The following is a 26,319-nucleotide window of genomic DNA, read 5'->3' on the forward strand; positions in this document are numbered from 1 at the left end:
TCCTATGTTTTTTATACAAGATACATGGGAAATTATCAAAAAGTGGTTTTCTGCTTGTAGTATTTATGGTGGTCATGGACTAAAACCAGATCAGTTCCAAGTTGATTAGAACTGATCTATTGTAGTAGTTATGGTGGCAGTGGAACAATAATGTGATTTGCTTACGAGGATTACAGGGAGCTTACAAGGATCTTGTTCTATGTTTTGATGATCCATTTGATGTTAAATGGGACATTTTAGTGATGTAGCCCACCATGTTGCTGCCTACTGTGCAAAGAATTTGTACTGTTTGGTCCCTACTTATCTTTTTGATTCAGCAAACATGATATCCCAAATCTGGAGGATTGTGTAAACAGGTTGTGGTGGATTATTTGGAAGTTAAACAGCATCCTGGCACATTATGAAGAAGTTTTGCGGCAGATTTTGATGTACGGTTATGAATAGCATCAATCTGGATCTCAGCAATGGATTGTTCACATTTTTTAAGCAGTGCTTCTGTATCTGGACGGATGTCTCCTTCCATATAAAATCATAGTTCTCTCTTTTATATGCTATGGTGTCTAGTCTTATTATCCGGAAATTTACCACAAATCTCATTTCTAGTTATAAAAAATGGGGTGGAAACTCACGAAGAATGAACAATTGAAAAAAACAGGATGGTTTAAATGAAAAATGAGACATGAATCTTTGGCATTTTCTGATAAAAAGAACAGCTAATCTATACATGATTGACTAGATTAATGATCCACATTCGGTTTTGCTCTACTTGTTGGGTGAGTCATGTCTACCACGAGGTAAATAAAGCCATAGATTAGGTTGCATCTTCTATCGCCGATCATTCTGGCGAAGTATTGTGGACAAGTAGTGCGGCCTCGCCACCTCTCTTTCCAGATATTTTGTTTTATAACTTATGCATATATTCATATTAGATTTGTGTGATTTGCCCGTTCTTTTATATATATATATATATAAAACTAGATTAATAATCCATCAAAATGGAGAATCCACCTGCTCCAAACACGATGTTTCCTGGTGCATCTTGCTTTTCTCCTCTTCCTTTGGAAAATTATTCAAAGCAATATAACCTGAAAGGAAATAAAGAGTGTCAGTGGAAGGAAAAAAACTAAGAACTTATTGGCTTTTAGCGTTTCCGCCATTAGAGCTCATGACAAGATCAGGTCAACTCCCAGTTGATTGGACTAAAACCGTACTAAATTGGATTCTCGCAGATCTATAATCTACGCTTGTTTGGATTCAAGAACAATCAAAACAAATGGGATCTAAGATAACTCAGGTTACTTATAGTGATTTGGTTTTGGACAAGTTGATGCAAAACCCAGAAAAGTATGCCATTGATGTATAACCTGAAAACTCGAACAACGAAAGACGCATACGGTATACTCGAACCTCGCAATTTCCAATTTGCTATAGATACTTTTACATTTAAACCCCTGAAGAAAACCAGTATTGGTATAGTTCTGCACGTGAGATACATGTGAGTGTGCCGTTATCGGGTTTCCGTGTTAACGAATCGCTCGAAAAACCCCACGAACGGCTCGAAAAACCCTAGTGCATACCCCAACACCGCCCGCACCCCTTCCCCTCCCCGCCGGGTCCTCCCCTTGCGTCTACCCGCCATCTCTCTCCCTCTCGAGGTTCGAAGACCGGGCTCGTCCAAATCCTCCTTTCCTCCTCTCTTCGATCTCGAGCTCGGAAAAATGGCGTGCTCCGATCCAGTCTCCTCGGAAACCTCCAAGAATGGCAAGAGAAAACGACCCCAGACCCATCCACTAGGACCCCAAGAACAAGAAGGAGAAGGGAGTCGCGACCAAAAGAAGAAGGCCAAGCTTAATGGAGTCTGGGCAAACCTCGACCTCATCCTCTCCCTCCAGAGCAAAGATCTCCCCCTCCAAAGGTCGGTTCTTGACGCCTGAAACCATCTCTTTTTTCTGTTTTTCCTTTTTGTCTGTGATTTGATTCGGTTCGGTAATGAATTTGATGCAGAAAGGTCGAGCTAGCTTTTGATTTTGTGAGATCGAGAGGTGATTTCAGTGGTCGAGGGCCGGAGCCGGTCGGAGTCTCGCGTTTGGCATCCTTTCTAAGTGATTGGATACAGCCCGTCTTGATATCTTGTGATAATAGTAAGAAAAGCTCGGAACTTTTCGATCCTTGTTTGAACTATAGAAGTTGGTTTATTCTGAAGTTCTGTATAGAGAAGTCATCAGTTGTTATTTCCCCGAATCTACTTCGAGCTATTACTCGTACCTCAAGGCATGCATTACTGGTAATCAATGGTGATGGTATGTCGGATGAGGAAGAGTCTGGTATATTCTTTCAGCAGGTTTTGGAGTGCCTCTCTTTGCTTTTCGAATCCAATGGCAGAGCCTTCTATAATGCTGGTGCAGAATTATGGGTTTCATGCGCTGTGGAGGTTGTTAATCTTGTCCGCAGGGCTTCAGCAAATGAAGAGCATGGCTCTTCCCATGCTGAAGTCCTCTTAAGCATTACCAGTCTTCTACTTGAACACTTTTCTAGGTTTCTGAGATTTCATCCGAATCCAAGAAATGTCTTTCGTGTCTTTGTAGATAGACTCCTTGACCTGCTGTTGGACTTGTTGGTATTACTGCACTTACGACTTGGTGGCAGCAAAGGTCGACAAGTTGGAAGCTTGTTGAGGATGGTTGAAGATGTCTTGTCAAATGGGCTGTTTCATCCTATCCATATTAGCGGATTTTTAAGTTTGAAGAGCTCAAGCACAAAGCATGATGCCAGGGAACTGAAGGGGATCAATGAGAGCTATCACAGACATTTCTTTCAGAGACTAGAGAAGATCATAGCAGAGAAGAAGGCAGTGTTGCTCGGTGGTTTTGGACACCTCTTTCGTTTATTTGTCATCAGACTTAAGAATCATAAAGGAGCTTCATTGGCATCGAAAGGTGACCATTCTTCAGGGACAGGTGGCGAGATCTCTGAAGAAGCTCAGGAAACTAATAAGCCACTCTTTGAAGTATTTGTGCATTTTATGGAACCCCTGTTGCTAGAATGCAAAAGGTGCACCCAACTGGAATTCTTGGAACTGGGAGAAGCGTTAGAGCTCAGATTGGTAGAAACTCATTGCATGCTCAAGTCCGTCAATGAAACTCTTGCAAGTTTTATTCAAGAGAAGATTTATGTACGTACAAAGGATACATCTGAAGGAACCCATTATAAATTCTTGAAAGAGGTCTATGACACAATTATTTCCATTTCAAGCAAAATTTATCTGTTTTGGTTATCGGCTTTGCATAAGGATGATGCAAGAGTCAAAAAGGTGCTGCCTCTGATAGCGAGTGAGGTTTTTGTTGCGGTGGAGTATTTTCTGGAAATTGAGTATAGGGCTGTTGGGGATGACCTAATAAAATTGTGGCTCATGACGTTCTCATACTTGGCTGTCCATTTATCTGTAGTGGATACAAAGCCGCTTTCTTTGTTAGTTTCGGAGATTTTAAACCTTGGGTGTCAAGTAATTAATGTCTTCAGTGAGCTTCGCCAGGTCAGTTGTGTATTCTTTGTGAATAGTTATGATTGTCAATTGTCGGCCCCCAAAAATAAAAAACTGTTATTACGTTACATATATGAGAATCGCTTTTCTGTTAAACATGGCCTGTGCAAAGTTACCTCATGCTGAGTTTTGCATCTTGATGGCATTTTATAATGCCATTTTCTGCTGTGATGTGTTGTACTCCTGCTAATGTTGTTATGTACTACAGAGCCATTGGCTTTTTGTTGCTGATCTGTTTCACACTTCATTGATACTCTGCATTTTTTTTCTTTAGTATAAAAAGATGATGTGATGAATTTGCTGCTGACATCTCAACTGCATCTACATGACCGAGGATCACGTCGACATCATGACTAGACAATAAAACCAATATTCTAAGCTTCTTTTACGGTCAAATCATGTTTACATTTATCAGTGTAGCTTTAGAATATTTCGGTCAAGCGACCTGCATAATTGGATTAGATTTACTCATTGTTTTCCTTTTACTGAGTTATGAGTTTTTTTATCAAATTTAGTTGTTACCAGTCAGTCCCTTATGGATGATTCATTTGATCAATGAATATAGGATCAAGTTTTCTGAGGGCAATATTTTTCTTCAGTCAGACATGAGTACAGGATTTTGATGACAATGTTAACATAAATTTTCAAATGAGATGGAATATTGCTAGCCACCATGCTAAGAGAAAATTCAATATTAGATAAAACTGGGGAAGTGCTAAAGAAGGTTTCCTTATGTGGTCAAGATTGCTTCCATGTAGCAAAAGAAAGAAAGAAAAGTAGGTTAAAAACAATTGGCCTTTTTCTTCATCAACTCTTACTATCCACCATCACCACCACCGATGCCATAACTGCCTTAGGCTGCATTTGGTTGCAGATTAAATTTTGAAGGGATAAGGAAAACTGATCTAGATACTGTTGGAGGGATAGAACTCATTATGCGGGATAAAGTGAACTTAATGTGCATTGGATTTCCCGATGACTTGGATTTCATCACAAGGGCGAACTTGCCCTCTCACTTTTTTATGTTTAGGGAGTGGATCGGGGCAAAAAAAGTTATTAAAGGGAATAACTTTCCTGTCTTACATGGTGTAAGTCTACTCCACTCAAATGGTGGAACAAAATTATGCCTTTGTCTACCACCTATCCCCTCCCATAGTAGAAGCCTATTCCCCTCCCCTTTTTAGGTGTTTGGCACACTTTGTTTTTTTTCTTTTTTTTGGGGGTGGGGTGGGGGGTGGGGGGTGGGTGAGATATCCCCTACTTATTCTCCATTGAGACAGGGCTTCACCTTTGCTCTCTACATCGATTATTTGTCATTATCATGCTAATCCAAGCAACCTATGTGAATGTTGTAAAAAAAGATAGCCTAGTGCACGAAACTCCCACCATTGCAAGGTCTAGGGAAGGGGCAAATGTATACAATAATACCCTTGCATTCTGAGAGGTTGTTTTCATGTTTTGAACCGATGACCTCTAGGTCACAATGGAGCAACTTGACTGATGCGCCATGGCTCACCCTCTTAACCAATGTCAATATTGTATTGAACAGAATAAAAAATTAACTTTGTTTTAGTTTTTTTTTCCGAACTTTCTAAGAAACCATACAATACATTTTTGAGTTTCATTTTAGTTTCTTTATTTTTTCTACTTGTTCACTCATCTCCTAGCCTCATCTCTTTCTTTTCTCCTATCGTATGGTATATAGCCAAACACAGGGTAAAGTTCTTTATGGTTCATTGAGTGGCAAATCATTGCCATGTATAGTTAACAAATAAAAAAATGCAATTAAAATGAAAAGAAAAAAGACAGCAGATACAAGTGTTGTTGTCTGCTGAATTTAGCATAATTTGTGGAGTGAAAAGAATCCAGTTTATTTCTTGTAAAGAAATCTCCCTGATGAAGTTGGAAATGGAACATAATAACCCAATAATCTGCTTCAAACTGGTCTTAGAATATTTAATTTCTAGATATCAATCCTAAAACCTTGTTGGATTGACTTCTGATCCTGAAATCAGATTGACCAACTATCAAATCAAAGTTAGGTCCTTGGAGAATCCAAACACATTTTAATATTTTAATAATATATAGTATCATAATTATCATTTTATTTAATTGAAATAGTTTGCATAGACACCTGTATCTTTACATAATTCAAACTGAAACTGGATATGGATTTTTACTAAATCTGTTTATTAATTGAATTTGGATATGATATTACAAATCAAACTCTGACTTGAATCTTTGCAGGATCTGAAGTGACTCCATCCACATGCCACCCATTCCATGACAAATCATCTTTTTTATCGCTGGAAAATATTTTAATACAAAGAAATAAATTCAAACTTCATTGTCATTTATCCATGCATACTAATTAGTCCCAGAAAACTATTTAAGATAGCTCAGCGAATAGCTTATGACTTGTTATATTCTTTTATCTGTCGCATGGTGTTTTTTTGCTTCCTAGAAGTTTAATATCTAAGCATGATTTTATTTATGTTTTTTAATTTAATGAGGTGAAATTGGTATACAATTATTAGGAAGCTCTCCAACTTGTATCTTAATTTCATCTACGTTGACTACAATTCGATTGATAACTTTCTCATGGTCCCCATCCAGTTGAATTGGGAATCTCAAGCGGCTAAAATAGTAATTCAGTTTGTATCCATTTGTTGCTTTGGTTCGTTGTTGCAACCAAAAGAGTTTTGCTTTGTGGTTATGATAACCAAGTAATGAGGTGTGTACCAATTCTACAGCATGGTCTTAGTCGTGTGAATGGAATAATATTTCATCAATATCCATCACACTACTCAGTATACAAGAGTTCTCTAGCACTTATTGGGGAGCATCTGTGTTAAAATATTTTTGGTTTTGTTATTCTTGACCCCAAACTCCTTCCTTTTGAGAATCCTATTTTTTGCCTCCCTTTCCACCTAAATCTTTGTACCTTTATTCTTTTTAAAATTCCTTTTCTGTTTCATACTTTTTTTGATGAATCCATATCTGTTTGTTCCTTTAGTCAGTTATTGTGATCCTACTACCAGTAGGGTCAGACATAGAAGATCCAAGGGAGGCATTTACTCAAGAAAAGTGAATGAGAGTTGACAAGACTTTGTTTATAAATTGAAATAATTGCATCTAGAGAGAATGTGCCCGCCCCTAAATATGATGAGGGGAAAAGGGCTTGCTAAGTTACAAAGAAGAATGAGAAAAGCTGTCGCATGTGAAGTTGCAGGAATGCAAAGGTGAAACATCATTGAAGCCAAGAATTACATCCACTTGAAACCTTCTTCAAGGAAAATCCACATTCTTTATGCTTGACTCCTGTTACTTTCCATGCTTTAACAAATTTAAAGGTGTTCTCTATCGAAATATGATGGAACCCTGTTAAATGTTCTGCTTATTATATATCAAAACTGAAACCTGGTGTCTAATTATTTTGTTTTTCTGGTAAATTTTTTTTGTATTTCCCATGTATCCATAACCTGTAGCCACATAATTAAACTTGATTTTGTTCTCTATATCATTGCTTCTTTCCCTTTCTTAGACTGAACCAGGAATCACCCGTTTGTTACCACACTTCTGATTCTGCACCAAACACTGCAGGCAAAATCACACAGCATGAAGTGATTACTCAAAGCTTCTTCCTTTGTTTACAGTTCCTGCATGTTTTTAACCTACTGACCTGTTTTAATCAACACGTTTATGATCATTACCTTTGGAAGCATGCAAACCTTTTGCATTCCATGTGGCAATGGGTATATAGATTTTTATATGCTAATATTGGGCATGCCCAAGGCATTTGAGTGAAAGCAAAACTTAATAAGTATCTGTGATCTTGTCTCATACAACATCTCTTATCCATGTTAAGTTGATAGATGCACTTGTACTTTTGGTTGGTGTATTTCTGTTGTTTCTCTCTTATACAGGGAGAGAGAAAGAGCCGGGTCAAACTGACCCTAAGAGGGTCATATTTACTGAAGCATCAAGTATTTATGGAGGTGATGATTGAACAAAGATAGTCACCCCTTGGAAGCTCGAATTATAATACTGAGGGGTGCATGCAAAACATTTGAGGGGAAGTGGTATTTGATGGACTGTTGTGATCCCATTCGATTCAAGACTATTTTTTAGAAAAAAGAACCGTTCCAATCTCACATAACTCAACCTTATTATCTAATGCTTCTAAGCACAGCAACAAATTTTCCAAGGAAAAAGCTCCAAGTTTATTGCATTTCTTGACATGCTTTTCACCTTTATTCATCTGATCACCTTTTGTGCTGTCGTTATACCATTAGTTTTGGTGTGTGATGGTATTCTAGAGATAGTCATGCATGTGCACTTCGAAAAGTCAATGTCTCAAATGATAATATCCAAAACCAAATCTTTTCTGTAATTTTTCTAATAAAATTGGATTCCTTTCTGTTCTTTCTGCATTTTTCTTTTGGCTTCTTGTAATTTGTAACTTGGCATGTCTTTGTTTGTTATTCTTGTCTGTCTTGTAGGTAAGTAGTCCCATTTTTGCACTGTGTAAAGCTGTGAGACTCTTCAGAGTTGCTGGTGATGCTGGTTCAGCAGGTCATTCTATATTTGTTGCTTCTTTGCCTTTATCCTCTCAAGCGTGTCAAAAATCACTGGCAACTTTGTTATGTTCACAAGCATTTCGACTTGCCATTTCTAATGCTATCAAGTTAATACCAGAACGACAAGTCAGTGGGTGCTTACAGCAACTGAATGTAGATCTTGCAGATTCACTGGAATGGATGAGACATAGTTCCTTAGGGGATGATGTTCTGAATCCGGGAAAAGCGAACACCTTAAATAGCAGCATACTGGATATAGATCTGCAAGCTGAACTTCTTGGAAAAGTTCTGTCGGAAGTATACACGATTGTGTTGGATTCCTTAACTGTCACAGCAACAAATAGTATTTTAATAGGAAAATCAGTTGAGAACTTGATGAAATCAATAAGACCAAGCTTCAGTCAGTTGGTGCAAAATCAATCAAATGGTGTTAACAAACTCCTTTTTTCTCTTATAGGCACAGATTTATCCAAATATGAATGTGAAAGTGGACTGTGTGCAACACCATTTAGTATGTCCTGGGTATTTATTTTATTCTTCCGGATGTACATAGCCTGCAGAAGCCTATACCGACAATCAATCAGCCTCATGCCACCTAATTCATCAAGAAAGGCATCAGAAGAAATGGGGTATTTGTTTACTGTTTGTTGTGGAATAGAATGGACTGAGAAGCCTAAGCATATGGATGAAGGCTATTTCTCCTGGGTACTTAAACCTTCCATTTCCCTTTTGGATGTCATCCAGACTCTTTCAGAAGTTTTTCTGTCAAGCAGTTCGGCAGGCTCTGGACCCCTTGTTTATGTATTGCATGTAATGGCTATCCAGAGGCTTAATGATTTGAACAGAAATATTAAAGCTTTTCAGTTCTTGCAAGAACGGGATGAACGTTTAGTACATATGCAGCTGCCTCGAAGTCCTCATGGACACAAGTCAAGCAAAAAGTGGAAGCGACTCGCCACTGCTTCCAGGCAGGAGGCAGCTGGGCTGACCGCTTTCATAACTGGATACCTACCAATGCTAGCCTCAGAGGAAAAATGTATATACAGCCAGAGTGATGAAACTGGTAAGACTGAAACACTATTGTTTTCCTATGAAGATGCCTGGGATATGGGTGTTTGCTCATTGAATGAGAATACCCTCCCAATTGCAATTTGGTGGCTTCTTTGCCAAAATATTGATATTTGGTGCACTCATGCTACTAATAAGGATCTGAAGGAATTTTTGTCTCAATTAATACATTCTTCTTTGCCATCTGGAAGCTACTACAGTGATGTCAGAGAGCAGAGCACATGTGAACCTCTCTGCAAGAAAGTTACTGCACGCAATATTTCACTGGGAATTCTCAACGATACTCTTCTATATGACCAAACAGTAAGTAAATGCATTGGACAACAGATAAAGCTCTCTTTTACCCATCGACAAAAACTCTTGTTTTGAATGATCAAGCATTGGGTCAACTTTCTAAAATTGATGACTGTTTTCAGTTAAATTTTCACCTTATTCACTTGTTGTGGAACCTATTAGTCTTCTTGTTGCGAACAATGGCATCTTGTAATTGTTTCTTTAAATTTATCCTTTAGGTTGTATCCAAGCATTTTCCATCAAGATTTCAGTTAAATTTTCACCTTATTCGCTTGTTGTGGAACCTATTAGTCTTCTTGTTGCTAACAATGGCATCTTATAATTGTTTCTTTTAATTTATCCTTCAGGTTGTATCCAAGCATTTTCCATCAAGATTTTGCCGTATTATGAAGAAAGCACTTTCTCCTATAATGAGACACAGCTGGGCAAATGATATTGATCTGAGTTCCTTGCCAGATTGGTCAGAGATCTTGAAGATGCTAGATCCAAAGCCAAGGGTCAATATGGTTGATGGGCATGCTTTGCATGGTCATTCTTCAAACATGTCTTATAACCTTTGTGGTGGCGAGAAACAATCATTTTCTTCCCCCAGTGTGGAACTCAAAACCTGTGAAAATTTGCTTAATCTCTTCTGTAAAATGCCTGGAATTCACGTAAATGCTAAAACTTTCTCACTTTATGCAAGTTACATACTCAATCTTGAAAGGTAAGCTTGCCCTCTCCTTTTGTTTCCATTCTTACTTGCTGTAACTGTAATGTGTTCTCTAAATTTTGATGTGATAGAGGGATTTGTGAATTTGAGATTACATGTATTTTAGCTAGTCCTTGGGAAATTTCTTCTTATTTATAATCCCAATTTTAACTTGTGCTTTCTTTCAGTTATTTAATTGACTGCTTCATCTCTCCCTAAAATTATAATATTGCAACAACTTTTGTTCAGGCTTGTATCACATGCAATCTGTAAATTGCAAATTTGTCTCAGTTGTAACCACTTTGGTTCATGCCAGTAATGAAACATGGAGTAGGGCTTTTTGGCCATTTTAAAGTAAAGGATATCATAAAAATTCTATAATGTTTATCTAAAGAAGGGTTAAAATATTTAATGTGGGGCCTTATAAGAAAGTTTGGAGAACGCAAGGCCTATAAGGAATATTTATATCAGTTGGAAGCTATAAATTTGTTATCTCTGTTATCATAATAGTTGTTATGGCATCTATATAGTAGATGCTCTGGAGTGGGTTTCCACAATTGCTGCTCATGCCTCTGTGGCTCACTGTACTGGGTAAAAGAAGATAAAACTAATCAGAGAAGCCATGAAATCTTTGACATGACATAACCATACGAGATGACACACCAGTGGAGCGAATTAATTAAAAATGCAACTGCTAGTTAGTATTGCAGAAATTGCATTGTATAGTCTTTTCTTGTTCAAGATTAGTGTTGGTGAGGTGCCAACAACACACTTTTAGAGTGATTCCATTGTAAACTTGCAACTGCAAATTAGCATGAAATTAGTGGAATTGAGGTGAAAATCCTCTGCAGTCTAACGGTATCTTGTTTTTCTTGTTCTTTTTGAGGCCATATGTGCTAGTATGGTTTTTAATTGGAGTTCTAAGCTCAGACTACAGATATGTAATTTTTAAGTTTTATAATTTAAGCAGCTGAATTCTTGTGGTTGAAGCTAAAGTGCTCAAACTTATTTTCTGATTGTTTATATTACTGTTCAAAGAAATTTAAGCTGTAGCCTATGAGTTCAACTCTTTGTAGTCCCGCATTAGGACATCATTGAACTCTATGTGAGTAGATTTTTAGCAGAAAATAATCCAAAATATTTGAAAGTTGTTTAACAGTTGTATGTACATACTTCTCGGCTATGCTATGAGCTTAAGGAAATTGTTGCCCACAAATCAGTCCATTCAAGTGTTTAGATTTGGTCATTTTGGATTTTTAAAGAATTTGTCTTAGATTCACAATCTGATCTTCTATATCTCTTCTTGCTGATGATGCCATTTATTGATTGTCCCAGGCTAGTGGTTTCAAGCTTGTTAAGCTACTGTGGTGAATCTGTTATCTGCAGCCCATATGAGCTTTTCAAATTATTTATATCCTGCAGAAGGGCCATGAAATATTTGGTTATGGCATCAGTTGAAGGGAATTCAGAAGCCAGGCAATCCTTGTATTTATGCACTTTATTTAACTGCCCATCTTCTATTTTGTGGCTTTTGAAGTCAGTCTATGAAATAGGTGGATTGCCAAAAACCTTTTTCGGAGAGAACTATTCTAATCAGGTGGAAAATATGATTTTTTCATTAATAGATCATACTTGTTACCTTTTTCTGACAATAAGCAAAGAACAGATGAATTCTGCAATATCCTCCTTAATAAATAATGAAAAGCTCCCCATGAACCTGCCAGTGCATGATGTGCCTGGTGGAAAGGATAGTCTAAATGAAGGTGATGAGTACTCTGTCACTTCTGATTATATTGAAACATGGAAAAGCATAGAACTTATGGCTGACATCTTGATGGATCAGACGAAAAATTTACCTGTAACTTTGGAAAGTGGTATATATGCGATCAAACCAGAAGCTTGCTTCAGTATTTTGAGCTGGAATAAGTTATCATCTATCGTATCTTGCTCCCAGAGTTTTTTATGGGGCCTGGCATCAGCCTTAGATAGCTCATACAAGGACTGCTCCAAGGGAAAACCACAGTCATTGACATTGATGCCTTGGTGTGTATCTAAACTCAGCAGTTACATTTCTGTATTTGAGAATTTTGTAAACTTGTGCCTGAATATATTGCTTGTGGATAACAGAAAAGGGATAGATTTCCTCAAACATCTTCCCGAGTGGAATTGTGATAATGGTTTCTTAAGCTTGGATGTGCTTGTGGGAAGTGCTGCTAAATGTTCATGTTGTGAAGTTGAAATTTTTGCTGAAAATCATCTCAAGACACATAAGCAAAGTGAAAGGCCCGAGTCCTCTGCATCTGGTTATGATCATGACAGTAAAAACCCTTCAGACTACGAGCATACGAAGGGTTCAAGATCATTGGAGCAAATACCATTATCTGCGCATGCAAATCATGTAGCCAATGCTTTTAATGGCATTCATGCAATTGATTTATCTAATCTCCAACATTTGAACAAACCTCTATTACATAACCTGTTGAAAGGTGAAAGCCGTCAGATAGCATTTACACTCAGTCATCTTTTTAATGCATCTGCAGCTATTCTCAAGTTGAAATGCATGTTACCATTTTCTACATATTTGGCTTCACAATTTAACTGTAGTCACCTGGCATCAAAACCAATGGCTATTCTTATTGGAACTTCTCATATTGTTTTACGGGGAGTAGCAGAAATGGTTGACATGCCAGATCCCTTTATTTTTATTTGGGTTGATGGCATAGTAAAATATCTTGAAGTTGTTGGGAATTATTTTAGTTTAGCTGATCCTACCTTGTCTAACAATGTGTTTGCTCAGATAATACATTCTCATTTGAGGGCTATAGGGAGATGTATTTCCTTCCAAGGGAAGGCTGCAACTCTGTCTTCTCATGAGACAGGATCAAACACAAAGATGCTCCAGTCTCAGAAAGAATCAAGTGGGAGTGATATGCAATTTCTTGATCATGGACAATGCAGCATAGATGCATTTAAAGCTAGACTTAGGATGTCATTTAGAAAATTTATTAGCACACCTCTGACATTGCATCTGAAGGCAGCTGTACAAGCAATAGAAAGAGCATTGGTTGGGGTGCAGGAAGGTCACAATGCGGTCTATGAAATAAATACTGGCAATGTAAATGGAGGAAAGGTATCCTCAGTTGTTGCAGCTGGGATTGACTGCTTGGATTTGGTTCTCGAATCTATCTCAGGTAATGAATAGTTTGATCTTTTCCTTGTTCATTGAAGAAGATAACACCAATTTCCATTAAATAATAGATGATTTAAAAATTATTTTACTAATAAAAACCATTAGTCAATTTCGATGAGGTAAAGTGAGGGATTATGTATGATGCTTATCTGTAAAAATCCCCAAAAGGGTGCATTCCTATGCAAAAATGCTTGACATGTATTAATGAATAATTGTATTGGCTGCGATATTTTTAGTGTGCTATGAAATGAAATATTTGATCAGTTATCAGATTATATATAAATGGTTTGTTCTGACTTTAGGCTTGCTTTCCAGGACACAAGCGTGTTATGAAGAAAAACATCCCAAATCTAATTGGCGCTTTATTCAATATAATTTTGCACCTCCAGGGCCCAACAATTTTTTATGCGGGGAAGCTAGTGTATAATAAAAGTGATGTCAATCCAGATGCAGGGTCAGTCATTCTTATGTGTGTTGAGGTTCTTACAACTGTTGCTAGAAGGTCCTCTTTTCAAATGAATTCATGTCTTGCAAGCCAGTGCTTGCATGTACCAATGGTACTTTTCAAAGACTTCCATCACCTTAGAGCTTCTCATGTCAAATGTCATCCTTTCATATCCAATAACCAGGAAGAAACATCATTAACAGATGCGCATCACTGTGTGGTTGATCGGCAGTTCTCCATTGATTTATATGCTTCATGCTGCATGTTATTATGTACCACTCTGAAGCACCAGAAACGGTATGCATATTTTTTTCTCTCTTTTTATCCCTGTTTGTTCTGTAATATTTCACTTGAAGCATATTGTTTTCAAATTTAAATGAATGTCTATATAAGTTCCTGATAGATTAATTTTGAATTCCTGTTCAAATTGTTGCAAATTAATTCTGGGATAATACGTTTTCGTCCATCGTAGGGGCTCTTGATTTAATTGACAGTGAACTGGAGGCCATGGCCTTCAACAAGACTACTATTGTATGTGCTCTTCCTAAATAAGTTTGCAAGGTAATTCTAGCCCGGATATATAATGACATCGAAGGAAAACAATTGCAAAGATCATAAAGTTACATTATTGGACTCTTTTGCGAACTGGTCATGGTTATCTAAAAGTGCCAGTAAAGTTGGTTTAAGTGTTGTCATAAGCGATGGTATTAAAATTTGAATTTACAAATAATAAAGAAGAGAAGAATACATGGCGCTTGATTAGTTCACATCATAATTTTATTCTCAAACTTAATCTTTTGCATATGCCTGGGGGTCAGTTCTTCAAGTTCCTTTATGCGCATTGCTGGGATCATACTTCCCTTCTACTTTGCAGTTAGGCTTAGACTCTTCTTCATGCTAGACGTTGAGAGACACCTCCAAGCCATTAGGTATGCACCCACACAAGAGGACTCAAAAGCACGAGAGAGTAATATTTGCTGGAAGTCCATATTCCTTTTATTTTAATTGGATGCTTGCACAAGAGGGGTTCCTACCTGCCAATTGGCAATTGTCCATTAGCCAACTAGAAACTCCATGCCAGTAAAAACATTTCTTCTTCATGCCTTGTATGCAAAGTCTACATGCTACCCTCTTGAGGAACTGGATAGATTTTTTAAGTATTCTAATCTCCTTCCAAGAGTTCCAGCTATTTGATTTCTCATTAATTCTTTCTTCTCCTATTGTGTTTTAAATTTGTTACTCCTTTAAAAGTCTTCATCTGTCATGCTTATACTGGACAGCCAATCCACTGAAGTTTTTCGAGAACTTGAGGAGTTAGTGGTGAAAATATTTCTTTGATTTGATAACGACAGTGCTTACAAGCTCGACATAATCGGTATATGGAATTTCAAAGAGGCTATGCTTATATTGGAAGGCTAATTCAATTGAAGTTTTTGGAGAATTTGAAGAAGAGGTATCATGAAAATAATTCTTAGAAACACAACATCTAAAGCTAGATATAATGGGTATATTGGAATTTCAGTGAGGCTGTACTTATGTTGTTAACTCCATATGAAGAAATTGAAGAGGAGATCAAAGTGAAAATATTTCTTAGATCTAATAAGCACCATCTTAAAGCTAGGCAATTCAACATTTCTATTTTATAAGAATCGTTAAGATCACTGCTTAGAGATGATCTCCTGTAGATTTTAGCCAAATTCCATACCATTAGCTTGTTATCACCCTCTTTGCCAAGACATTTTTGGTGTGGGTGAATCTAGATTGCAAGGTCAATGAATTCTATATCTTTTTAAGCAAACTTCTTGGCCGTTTGGCTGAATAAGTTCATGACCTTGGTCGGCTAACATTTGGCGTTGCACCATGAAGGAATGCCAGATTTGTTTGTTGTCTTGTAAGTTTGTGAATTCGAAAGTTAGGTTGAGGTAGTCGAGAGTCATTTCTATAAGGACAATAAATCTTCTGCACTTTTTTTTGTAATGTTGATGATTCAAAGCATTAAACATATGCTGCATGGATCTATGATCGGTAAGGTGGCTCTAATAATGTCTAATTGCAAGATTGGAAAGGGTGGGGCAGCTATCCTTATCCCTCAAAATCCTTCCACAGTGCTGTTATTTTTAGGTTAAGAGCGAATATTGTTTTGTTGGATTTTCCATTGTTCTTGGTAATCATTGTTAGGAATGATGCCCTTGTCCAGGCGAGTGAAGATGGATTCCCTTGGCATAAGGGCTAGAAATGAGATACAAGGCTTTCCCTCCATAGCTTTCCATCACTGGCTAGATTATTTGGCTATATCAAGTTTGTGTCGATTGTAGATGGTTATAGATTGATTGATAATGACATACATGGATTCAAAGAGCCGACGGAAGGGAAATAACCAAAGGCAGTGGCCAATGGTGGTCAGAGGGTGGATCAAATCCAATAGTGTGGAATTTGGATGTTAGCCATGGAAAGGTCCATAATTATCAGACTTGGACTGGGCATTGGCCCAACCAAGGATCCAAGTCACCAAGTCAATGCCCAAAGGATTGGTTGAATGAGTACATATTAAAAAATTGAATATTTAACAATCAAGGAGGTGGTGAGAGAGGGCTTTCCGGCAAGGGCAGAGGCTCAAGACCATGGAAAGAGGTGGGTGGGGGGGATTGGTATTGATGGTCATGGACTATTTAGAACTAGGCCTAGGTGTTGACTATGCGGCTAGAGTGGGATGGGAAGATTGAACTTGAGAATAGAGAATGGGAAGGATTGACTTCACAGAAGTACGTGGTTGCGGTCGGTATTGATAGATTTGCAACTCACTTGTGAGAAGAGTCGACGAGGGGGCATGGGCATGTCATTCTCCCTCTTTTTTGAAGAGGACTAGAAGAGAAAGGGTTAGATCAGACTTGATTAAGAATTTTTGGGTTTATAATGCTTCAATGATATGAATCAAAATACCCAAAAATGTATTCGTTGCATGGGATTATAAGTTAAGCGCAAATGGGTTATTTGGCATACGTTTAGTAACTGATCTTTTTTGTTGGAATTGCTTGGTTAGTCGAATCATGGGAAACAACTCTACTGTATTATTGATGGGCAACTCTTGGTATGTACAAATCTCATCGACCGTACTAAAAAAATAACCATATCAGTTGATCAAATTCGACGGTTATGATGCAGTGGTCCTAGCCAGCAGCTGTTGAAATATATGCTACAAACAAAGAGACAAATCTACGAGTATGGATTGTTCCGATTCGAGGGGGATGTGATAAGAGTGGTCGTAAAAGAAAAAAGTGTCGTACAAGGTCGAAAAAAATTCAAAAAGGGAGTCTTGAAGAGGAAAGAAAGAGGGAAATCGGATGGAGATTACAATAACTGATAGCGTTCCTCTTCAAAATAAAAATTTGTAGGCCTTTGAATCTATCTAAATCTTGTGTCATCATCCGATGGCTACGATTCTACATCTAAGGGGAGTCGGTTTCTATCTGCCTTAACGAAACCTCACACGCGGTGGGTAACGCATGGAAAGGAATTGAGTGATTGGCGGGAGCCAATTTATTGTTGGCAAGAGCCAACGAGGGAGTCATGGGGTCGAAGACTCGACCACGACCTATGGTCATGGGCTATTTAGGACTAAGCCTAGGCGTTGACTGTGGGGCTGGGGTGGGATGGGAAGATTGAACTTGAGCATAGGGAATGGGAAGGATTGACTTCACACAAGGCAGTGGTTGTGGTCGGCATTGACAAATTTGCAACTCACTAGTGAGAAAAAGTCGACGAGGGGCATGGGCATGTCATTCTTCCTCTCTTTTGAAGAGGACTGGAAGAGAAAGGGTTAGATCAGACTTGATTAAGAATTTTTGGGTTTATAATTTTTCAGTGATATTAATCAAAATACTCAAAAATGTATTAGTTGAATGGGATTATAAGTTAAGCGCAAATGCGTTGTTTGGCTTAAGTTTAGTAATTGATTTTTTTTTTGCTGGAATTGTCTGGTTAGTCAAATCATGGGAAACAACTCTACCGTATTGTTGATGGGCAACTCTTGGTATGTACAAATCTTATCAACCGTACTGAAAAAAAATATATTGGTTGATCGAATTCGATGGTTATGAGGTAGTGGTCTTTGCCAGCAGCTGTTGAAATATATGCTACAAACAGAGAGGCAAATCTACGAGTATGGATTGTTCCGATTCGAGAGGGATGTGATAAGAGTGGTCATAAAAAAAAAAGTGTCTTACAAGGTCGAAAAAATTCAAAAAGGGAGTCTTGAAGAGGCAAGAGAGAGGGAAATCGGATGTAGATCACAATAACTGATTGTGATCCTCTTCAAAATGGAAATTTGAAGGCCTTCGAATCTATTTAAATCTTGTGTCATTATCCGATAGCTAAGATTCTACATCTGGGGGGAGTCAGTTTCTATCCTCCTTAATGAAACCCCACACGCTATGGATAATGCATGGAAGGGAATTGAGTGATTGGCGAAAGCCAATTTATTGTTCACAAGAGCCAGCGAGGGAGTCGTGGGGTCGAAGCCTCAACCATGACCTATGGTCATGTACTATTTATGACTAGGCTTAGGCGTTGATTGTGGGGTTGGAGTGGGATGGGAAGATTGAACTTGAGCATAGGGAATGGGAAGGATTGACTCCACAAAAGGCATTGGTTGCAGTCGGCATTGATAGATTTGCAACTCACTAGTGAGAAGAGTCGACGAGGGGGCATGGGCATGTCATTCTCCCTCTGTTTTGAAGAGGACTAGAAGGGTTAGATCAGACTTGACTAAGAATTTTTGGGTTTATAATTCTTCAGTGATATAAATCAAAATACCCAAAAATGTATTAGTTGAATGGGATTATAAGTTAAGCGCAAATGGGTTATTTGGCTTAAGTTTAGTAACTGATCTTTTTTTTTGTTAGTCGAATCATGGGAAACAACTCTACTGTATTGTTGATGGGCAACTCTTGGTATATATAAATCTAATCGATCATACTAAAAAAATAACCATATCGGTTGATCGAATTTGACGGTTATAATGCAATGGTCCTAGCCAGCAGCTGTTGAAATATATGCTACAAACAGAAAGACAAATCTACGAGTATGGATTGTTCCAATTTGAGGGGGATGTGATAGGAGTGGTCGTAAAAGAAAAAAGTGTCGTACAAAAGGAATCTTGAACAGGTAAGGGAGAGGGAAATCGGATGTAGATTACAATAACTAATTGCGATCTTCTTCAAAATGAAAATTTGAAGGCCTTTAAATCTATCTAAATCTTGTGTTATCATCCGATGGCTACGATTCTACATCTGGGGGGATTCGGTTTCTATCCGCCTTAACGAAACCCTATACGCGGTGGGTAATGCATGGAAGGAAATTGAGTGATTGGCGGGAGCTAATTTATTGTTGGCAAGAGCCATCGAGGGAGACGTGGGGTCGAAGCCTCGACCACGACCTATGGTCATGGGCTATTTAGAACTAGGCCTAGGCGTTGACTATGGGGCTGAAGGGGGATGGGAAGATTGAACTTGAGCATAGGGAATGGAAGGAATTGACTTCACAGAAGGCAGTGGTTGCGGTCGACATTGACAGATTTGCAACTCACTAGTGAGAAAAGTCGACGAGGGGGCATGGGCATATCATTCTCCCTCTTTTTTGAAGAGGACTAGAAGAAAAAGGGTTAGATCAGACTTGATTAAGAATTTTTGGGTTTATAATTCTTTAGTGATATAAATCAAAATACCCAAAAATATATTTGTTGAATGGGATTATAAGTTAAGCGCAAATGGTTTATTTGGCTTAAGTTTAGCAACTGATTTTTTTTGTTGAAATTGTCTGGTTAGGCAAATCATGGGAAAGAACTCTACCATATTGTTGATGGGCAACTCTTGGTATGTACAAATCTCATCGACCGTACTAAAAAAATAACCATATCGGTTGATCGAATTCGACGGTTATGATGCAGTGGTCCTAGCCAGCAGATGTTGAAATATATGCTACAAACAGAGAAACAAATCTACGAGTATGGATTATTCCGATTCGAGGGGGATGTGATAAGAGTGGTCGTAAAAGAAAAAAGTGCCGTACAAGGTCAAAAAAATTCTAAAAGAGAATCTTGAAGAGGAAAAGGAGAGGAAAATCGGATGGAGATTACAATAATTGATTGCGATCCTCTTCAAAATGAAAATTTGAAGGCCTTCGAATTTATCTAAATTTTCTGTCATCATCCGATGGCTACGATTCTACATCTAGGGGGGGAGTCGGTTTTTATCCGCCTTAGTGAAACCCCACACATGGTGGGTAACGCGTGGAAGAAAATTGAGTGATTGGCAGGAGCCAATTTATTGTTGGCATGACCCAGTGAGGGAGTCGTGGGGTCGAAGCCTCGACCACGACTTATGGTCATGGACGATTTAGGACTAGGCCTAGGCATTGACTGTGGGACTAGAGTGGGATGGGAAGATTGAACTTGAGCATAGAGAATGGAAAGGATTGACTTCACAGAAGACAGTGGTTGCAATCGGCATTGACAGATTTGTAACTAACTAGTGAGAAGAGTCGACGAGGGGGCATGGGCATGCCATTCTCCCTCTTTTTTGAAGAGGACTAGAAGAGAAAGGGTTAGATCAAACTTGGTTAAGAATTTTTGGGTTTATAATTCTTCAGTGATATAAATCAAAACACCCAAAAATATATTAGTTGAATGGGATTATAAGTTAAGCACAAATGGCTTATTTGGCTTAAATTTAGTAACTGATCTTTTTTTGTTCGAATTGTCTGGTTGGTCGAATCATGGGAAACAACTCTTACCATATTTTTGATGGGCAACTCTTGGTATGTACTAAAAAAATAACCATATCGGTTGATTGAATTCGACGGTTATGATACAGTGGTCCTAGCCAGCAGCTGTTGAAATATATGCTATAACCATAGAGACAAATCTATGAGTATGGATTGTTCTGATTCGAGGAGGATGTGATAAGAGTGGTCATAAAAGAAAAAAGTATCATACAAGGTCGAAAAAATTCAAAAAGGGAGTCTTGAAGAGGAAAGGGAGAGGGATCCTCTTTAAAATGAAAATTTGGAGGCCTTAGGATCTATCTAAATCTTGTGTCATCATCCGATAGCTACGATTCTACATTTTAAGGAAAGTTGGTTTCTATTCACCATAATGAAACCCTACACGCGGTGGGTAATGCATGGAAGGGAATTGAGTGATTGACGGGAGCTAATTTATTGTTCGCAAGAGCTAGTGAGGGAGTCGTCGGTTCGAAGCCTCGACCACGACCTAGGTCATGGACTATTTAGGACTAGGCTTAGGTGTTGATTGTGGGGCTGGAGTGGGATGGAAAGATTGAACATGAGCATAGAGAATGGGAAGGATTGACTTCACAGAAGGCAGTAGTTACGGTCGGCATTGATAGATTTGTAACTCACTAGTGAGAAGAGTCGACGAGGGGGCATGGGCATGTCATTCTCCCTTTGTTTTGAAGAGGACTAGAAGAGAAAGGGTTAGATCAGACTTGATTAAAAATTTTTGGGTTTATAATTCTTTAGTAATATAAATCAAAATACCTAAAAATGTATTAGTTGAATGGGATTATAAGTTAAGCGCAAATGGGTTATTTGGCTTAAGTTTAGTAACTGATCTTTTTTTTTTTGTTCGAATTATCTGGTTAGTCGAATCATGGAAAAAGTTGGCAGGTCACATGGTTTTTGGGTATTTTGTCTTTGAATTGCATACTTCCTCTTTCAAGAGAATTGGGTTATCAAAAGGGCTAGTTCACCGGTTTTCTTGTTAGGCCAATCCAATTCTGATAACTATAGAAAGAGCTCGTGTACTCTCCAAAAAGGAAGAAAGAGAAAGGTAAGAACCAGAAGAGATGGACAAAAAGGATTAAACAAAACTATACCCCTCAGAAAATAAAGGAAAGAAATAAAGTTAGTCCGGATAAGTGGGTTAACCCTGTGTTGACTAGAATAACTATATCATGGCTAAGTTATCAACATTGGGCAGGATAGTGGGATAAATCCTCAGTTAATCCACCTTATCTCTCAATCAAGCGCTGCCTAACCTTCTCTCTTCTAGTTACAGAACACGCATCACAATAAAGTTCTATAGCCAGGTTTCTGTTGTGAGAGGATTTTTTTTTGGGTGTTGGGATGTGGTGTCGTGACATTGCCAAGTGAAACAGCCCAAATTTATTACATTTCAAAGTAGCTACAATCCTTTATGTTATGCTAGTTCCGGAACTCATTTTCTAATCCATCCTATCAAAGCTAGTGCAATTATATTTTAATACACATGTAGATGTACTTACGCATGTCCATATATGCATTAGAAATATTACACTTCTTTATTAACTTCAATTGCTTTTTAAATTTTATTTGCAGTTAAATAAGGTGCATTTTAGGGTTTTACTCAATTTAGGTTTCAGCTGGTTTGGTTAATTAACAGAGATTCCTTTATTTTGCAACTCAAGTTATGATGTTTCTTTCCCCATTTCTGTCCTGTAGTGAGGTTGAACGATGCATTGGTCTTCTCGAAGATTCAGTAAACACTCTTCTTAATTGTTTGGAGACTGTGGATGCTAAGTTAGTCAGTGGAAAGGGTTATTTTACTTGGGAGCTGCAGGAAGCAATAAAATGTGGCAGCTTTCTCCAGAGGATCTATGAAGAGGTCTGAGATACCAGAATACGTTCCTGTGTAGCATATTTTTTGCTTGCAACCTTTGCTTGATACAATCCAATGATAACATTAGTTTTTGTTTCCATGGTTTTCAGCATCATTATTTAAAGTAAGAATATGATTGTTTCAACTGTATGCTTGATTAATTGACTGCGTTGAGATAATCTCCTAAATCTAAATGTAAAATTTATAAGATTTGATTATAGAGTTATAAAAATAATGAGGCCCCTGTATGTAAGATAATGAAAGTAAATAGACTTTTTATCGAGGATCTATGTTGTATGGATTCTTCATCCCAACTGAATTACCGTATCAACATTGACACTGACATCGTTTTTGTATTCTGTTAAATATGCAGCCCTGATTTAAGTTGCCTCTAATTTAACTTTATGGAATATAAAATCTTCTTTACTCTTTTTACCTTCAACCAACGACATTACTAGAAGATGTTAATAGAACATATGATTTACTTAAGAAACACTAGTGGTGATTAATGTAGGTTTGCATGGTGTCCATCTGGATCCATTTCCATGTCTGGATCTGTCTGGCTATGGACACAAAATATAGCATCTCAATAGTATATGTATACGTATCCAGATCTGTTATAGGAAGTAGATATGTATATTGATAAGCATATAATTAATGTGTATCTAAGTCCGATTTCGGCCCTATTTGGTCCCATATAGCTCTCACAAACTCCTAAGGCGAATAAATGGCAAGATTAACATGCTTTTACTTTATCTTTCTTTCCATAAAGTGGCATCTTTTATTTGGTATTTGCATCCTTAGGGTCAGTATTATAACCCAGATCATGTAACATAATAGACTTATTTGGATCCACTAAAGGAGTCATGTGATTAAGTGGATGCAGTATCTGTTATCGTCCCTTGTACTTTCATTTGTTTGTTTAGACAGAAAGTTGAGAGGCTTGTGGAACATATCATGCAAACAGTTTATATTATTCAATTTTTGTCTGCATTCGTGTATGAGTTATTAGTATCCATTTCATGTGCATGTCCCGTACAAATTTTAGCATCGAAAAATATCCATATTTATATAAGCTGGATGGAAATGGATATGGATATGGATACGGACGTACTAACACCCAATCCATTTTCAGCTCTATACACATGGAACATGGTGATATGACATGGATTTCCTTGGGGTCTAGCTTTCTAGCATCCTTAGATATATCTTCTTCTAGGGGCTGTTTTGGTTTAACCCATGATGACTTTCATGGATCATATGTAATTCTACTCGTGGTTCAATATAAGTAAGATTTTATAAGAAACATATCTAGTTATTTACATTTATTTTTTTTCTTGTGATGAACTAAAAAATATGTATATGTGTGCACTCTACGCATCTTAATATATGCTGTCGCATCCTAGAATTCCGTTTCATCAGCTAGTAGAATCTATGGGTACATGGAACCTATGCTTACAATCTCTAAGCAATGCAGGCAAAGATGTTAGAAGGGCCATACAAGGATAAGATACCCTATTAAGACTGTAAAATTATGAAGCATCCAGTTTATTTTGACAATGAAATATTTCCAGTAGATTCTTCAAGCTCAGGAGAAACTAAAAAAGAGAACGGGCAAAATGGAAACAGCTTTCAAGAAGTAAAGTGATAAACTTAATTGCACTGATTAGAACGAAATCAAACCTATGAATTATGCAACAAAGAAATAGAAGCCATACTTACACTAGGGGTAAGAAGAAGAAAAGTTTTTTTAGGACAATTAAATCTGATTTTGTATTGGCAATAATCTATGAGTAAAGGTTAAATTTCTTTTTGTCTGTTCTTATTCTCATGTGTCACTAAGCTCCCACATGACATTTCTGGATGAAATGATGCTTCTATTGTTTATCATATCCATACTGATCTCCTTATCTAGATCTTCCTTGCTGACAACACCCGAGTTTTTTCGTACTACATTCATTTCCTTGACGTGAACTTTTTCGAGAGTTAAAATTATAATAAATATAGTTTCCAAGGAAGCTTATGACTTCCGTAAAATATCACTTCTGCCTTCAATTTAATTTCTAGGTTTTATGAAAGCATTCATTGTATTCTTCATCAGTTTTAATGCTGACAGTGCATGTTCTACAATGTATCTTTTGGGCATTATTATTTTGTAGATAAGACACCAGAAGGATGCCCTTGGAAGGTACTCCTACTACTTTCTATCCAGTTACATAAGTATCTATTCAGGATATGGCCCCCATCGAACAGGCATTAGAAGGTCAGGTTCTTGTTCTTATACTAGATAATATCAAAAGCATAAGGCTAGTTCTTATGCATGTGATTTTTTCCTTTGACGAGCTTGCTGCTACAAAATTATAGGTGCTTTACCTTACTAATGCTGATGGTTACTTACTGCTGTCTTGCAGAGAGATTGATGAAGCATTGAGACCAGGTGTATATTCTTTAGTTGATGTATGCACACCAGCTGATCTTCAACAACTTCACACTGTACTGGGTGGTTAGTGATCTTGAAGCACATAAATTGATGTTCAGAAACTTTATATATGCCTTATTGCATGGGCTTATTTATTTTACCTGTCTTGTGGATTTTGCAGAGGGCCCATGCAGAAGTACTCTTGCAACTTTGCTACATGACTATCGACTGAATTTCCAGTATGAAGGGAAAATCTGATGTTATAGTTACCGTATACCTGAGAATTGATAGTACAATATCATTCTTTAGGCCTATGTGCCTTGACCAAACCTTTCAGGTGAAGCACATAGATCATCACTGAGCATTACCAGAATGGCATGCCACTGACCTTTTGACCGAGCCTAAGACCGTCTGGTTTGTTGCAAAGCTAATTTGTCTTCTCTGCGTGCCTGCTGGATTTTCGATAAATTCAAGAGATATGACTTCCAGTGCCTTCACATTATGCATTTCTGCAGCAGGACATGACTGCAACAGATGACCAACAAAAGGGGAAAATGATTCTGATGGTAAGAAGCAGTGGAATGCAGTATTTGAATTGCCAAGTTTGAAAGCCTACTCCATGCCCTATATCAGTTTCTAAACCCTGGAATAAATGGACTTTTCTCCTACCATGATCTACCAGTCCTATTGTCGAAGGAGTTGGGCATTAGCACTGGTTTCATATGCACATACGATTGGATATATTTGACTTTTTGAATGTGATGTAATAATATTCATATGTCCAAGTTTGACAGCCTACTTCATACCCTGTATGAGTTTGTAAACCCTGGAATACATGTACTTTTTGCCTGCGGTGATCTACCAGTCTCCATTTTCAAGGACTTGCGCATTAACACCAGTATCATTTGCACAATTGGAGATATTTACCTTAGTGAATGTTTCCAAATCATCGGGATATCAGATTCGGCCGCCTTCTGTTATATGTTATATCTCCATCCGGCTCAGTCGAAGATTTTCAAATACTACTTATTGATGTTCATCCATCGTTGTTGGATCAGAGTCTAGTCAGTTTTGGTTCAATTCAATTGTTGCTGATTATACTGAGTGCAGTGATAGGAGAATTTTAGAAACATGATGTATATTGGATGATGTTCCCTCATGTTTGTTTATTTAAGCATATATATTTTTTGGCCAAACAGCTCATGCCCTATGATGTATCAAAATCCATGCACTGTTGGAGTAGTACATTATTGCCTCACCAGAAAGAACTGAATTTTGTTTCATGTTTCACCATTTGCCCATATACACACTGCATCGCTTGCTAGACTAGTTAAGGAAAAGAGTCAAAGATCACCCATCAGATCGCTGCTGAATTCATCAGTAATGGATCCACACCACTAATATGCTCATGTATTGCATCAATCCTCGGCTGCCACAT

The 26,319-nt window shown here is 37.7% G+C and overlaps 1 protein-coding gene across 2 annotated transcripts; it reads left to right on the forward strand.

The window, feature by feature from the left end:
* Positions 1-1,554: 1,554 nt before the first annotated feature.
* LOC103710995 lies at positions 1,555-26,171 on the forward strand. 2 transcript variants are annotated; one of them, XR_003386465.2, is made up of 10 exons: positions 1,555-1,915; positions 2,005-3,532; positions 8,044-9,492; positions 9,831-10,189; positions 11,510-13,365; positions 13,680-13,921; positions 14,013-14,106; positions 22,306-22,468; positions 24,622-24,725; positions 24,874-24,965. XR_003386465.2 is itself a non-coding variant. In XM_008796953.4 (10 exons), the coding sequence occupies exons 1-10, from the start codon at positions 1,719-1,721 to the stop codon at positions 25,137-25,139; spliced, it is 6,252 nt and encodes a 2,083-aa protein (XP_008795175.2). In that variant the 5' UTR covers positions 1,555-1,718; the 3' UTR covers positions 25,140-26,171. The 2 variants fall into 2 exon arrangements, 1 of the variants encoding a protein (XP_008795175.2); XM_008796953.4 differs by adding an exon at positions 25,063-26,171 and having other exon boundaries at positions 13,680-14,106.
* Positions 26,172-26,319: the final 148 nt, after the last annotated feature.

This window comes from Phoenix dactylifera, chromosome 8 (genome assembly GCF_009389715.1).
Source record: "Phoenix dactylifera cultivar Barhee BC4 chromosome 8, palm_55x_up_171113_PBpolish2nd_filt_p, whole genome shotgun sequence".
NCBI lineage: Eukaryota > Viridiplantae > Streptophyta > Magnoliopsida > Arecales > Arecaceae > Phoenix > Phoenix dactylifera.

Excerpts from the sequence above, each read along its gene's own strand:
- LOC103710995 (XM_008796953.4), top strand. The coding sequence starts at position 1,719 with ATGGCGTGCTCCGATCCAGTCTCCTCGGAAACCTCCAAGAATGGCAAG. Across the intron at positions 14,107-22,305 it reads ACTCTGAAGCACCAGAAACG|TGAGGTTGAACGATGCATTG; the intron begins GTATGCATATTT and ends TCTGTCCTGTAG. Across the intron at positions 24,726-24,873 it reads CATCGAACAGGCATTAGAAG|AGAGATTGATGAAGCATTGA; the intron begins GTCAGGTTCTTG and ends GCTGTCTTGCAG.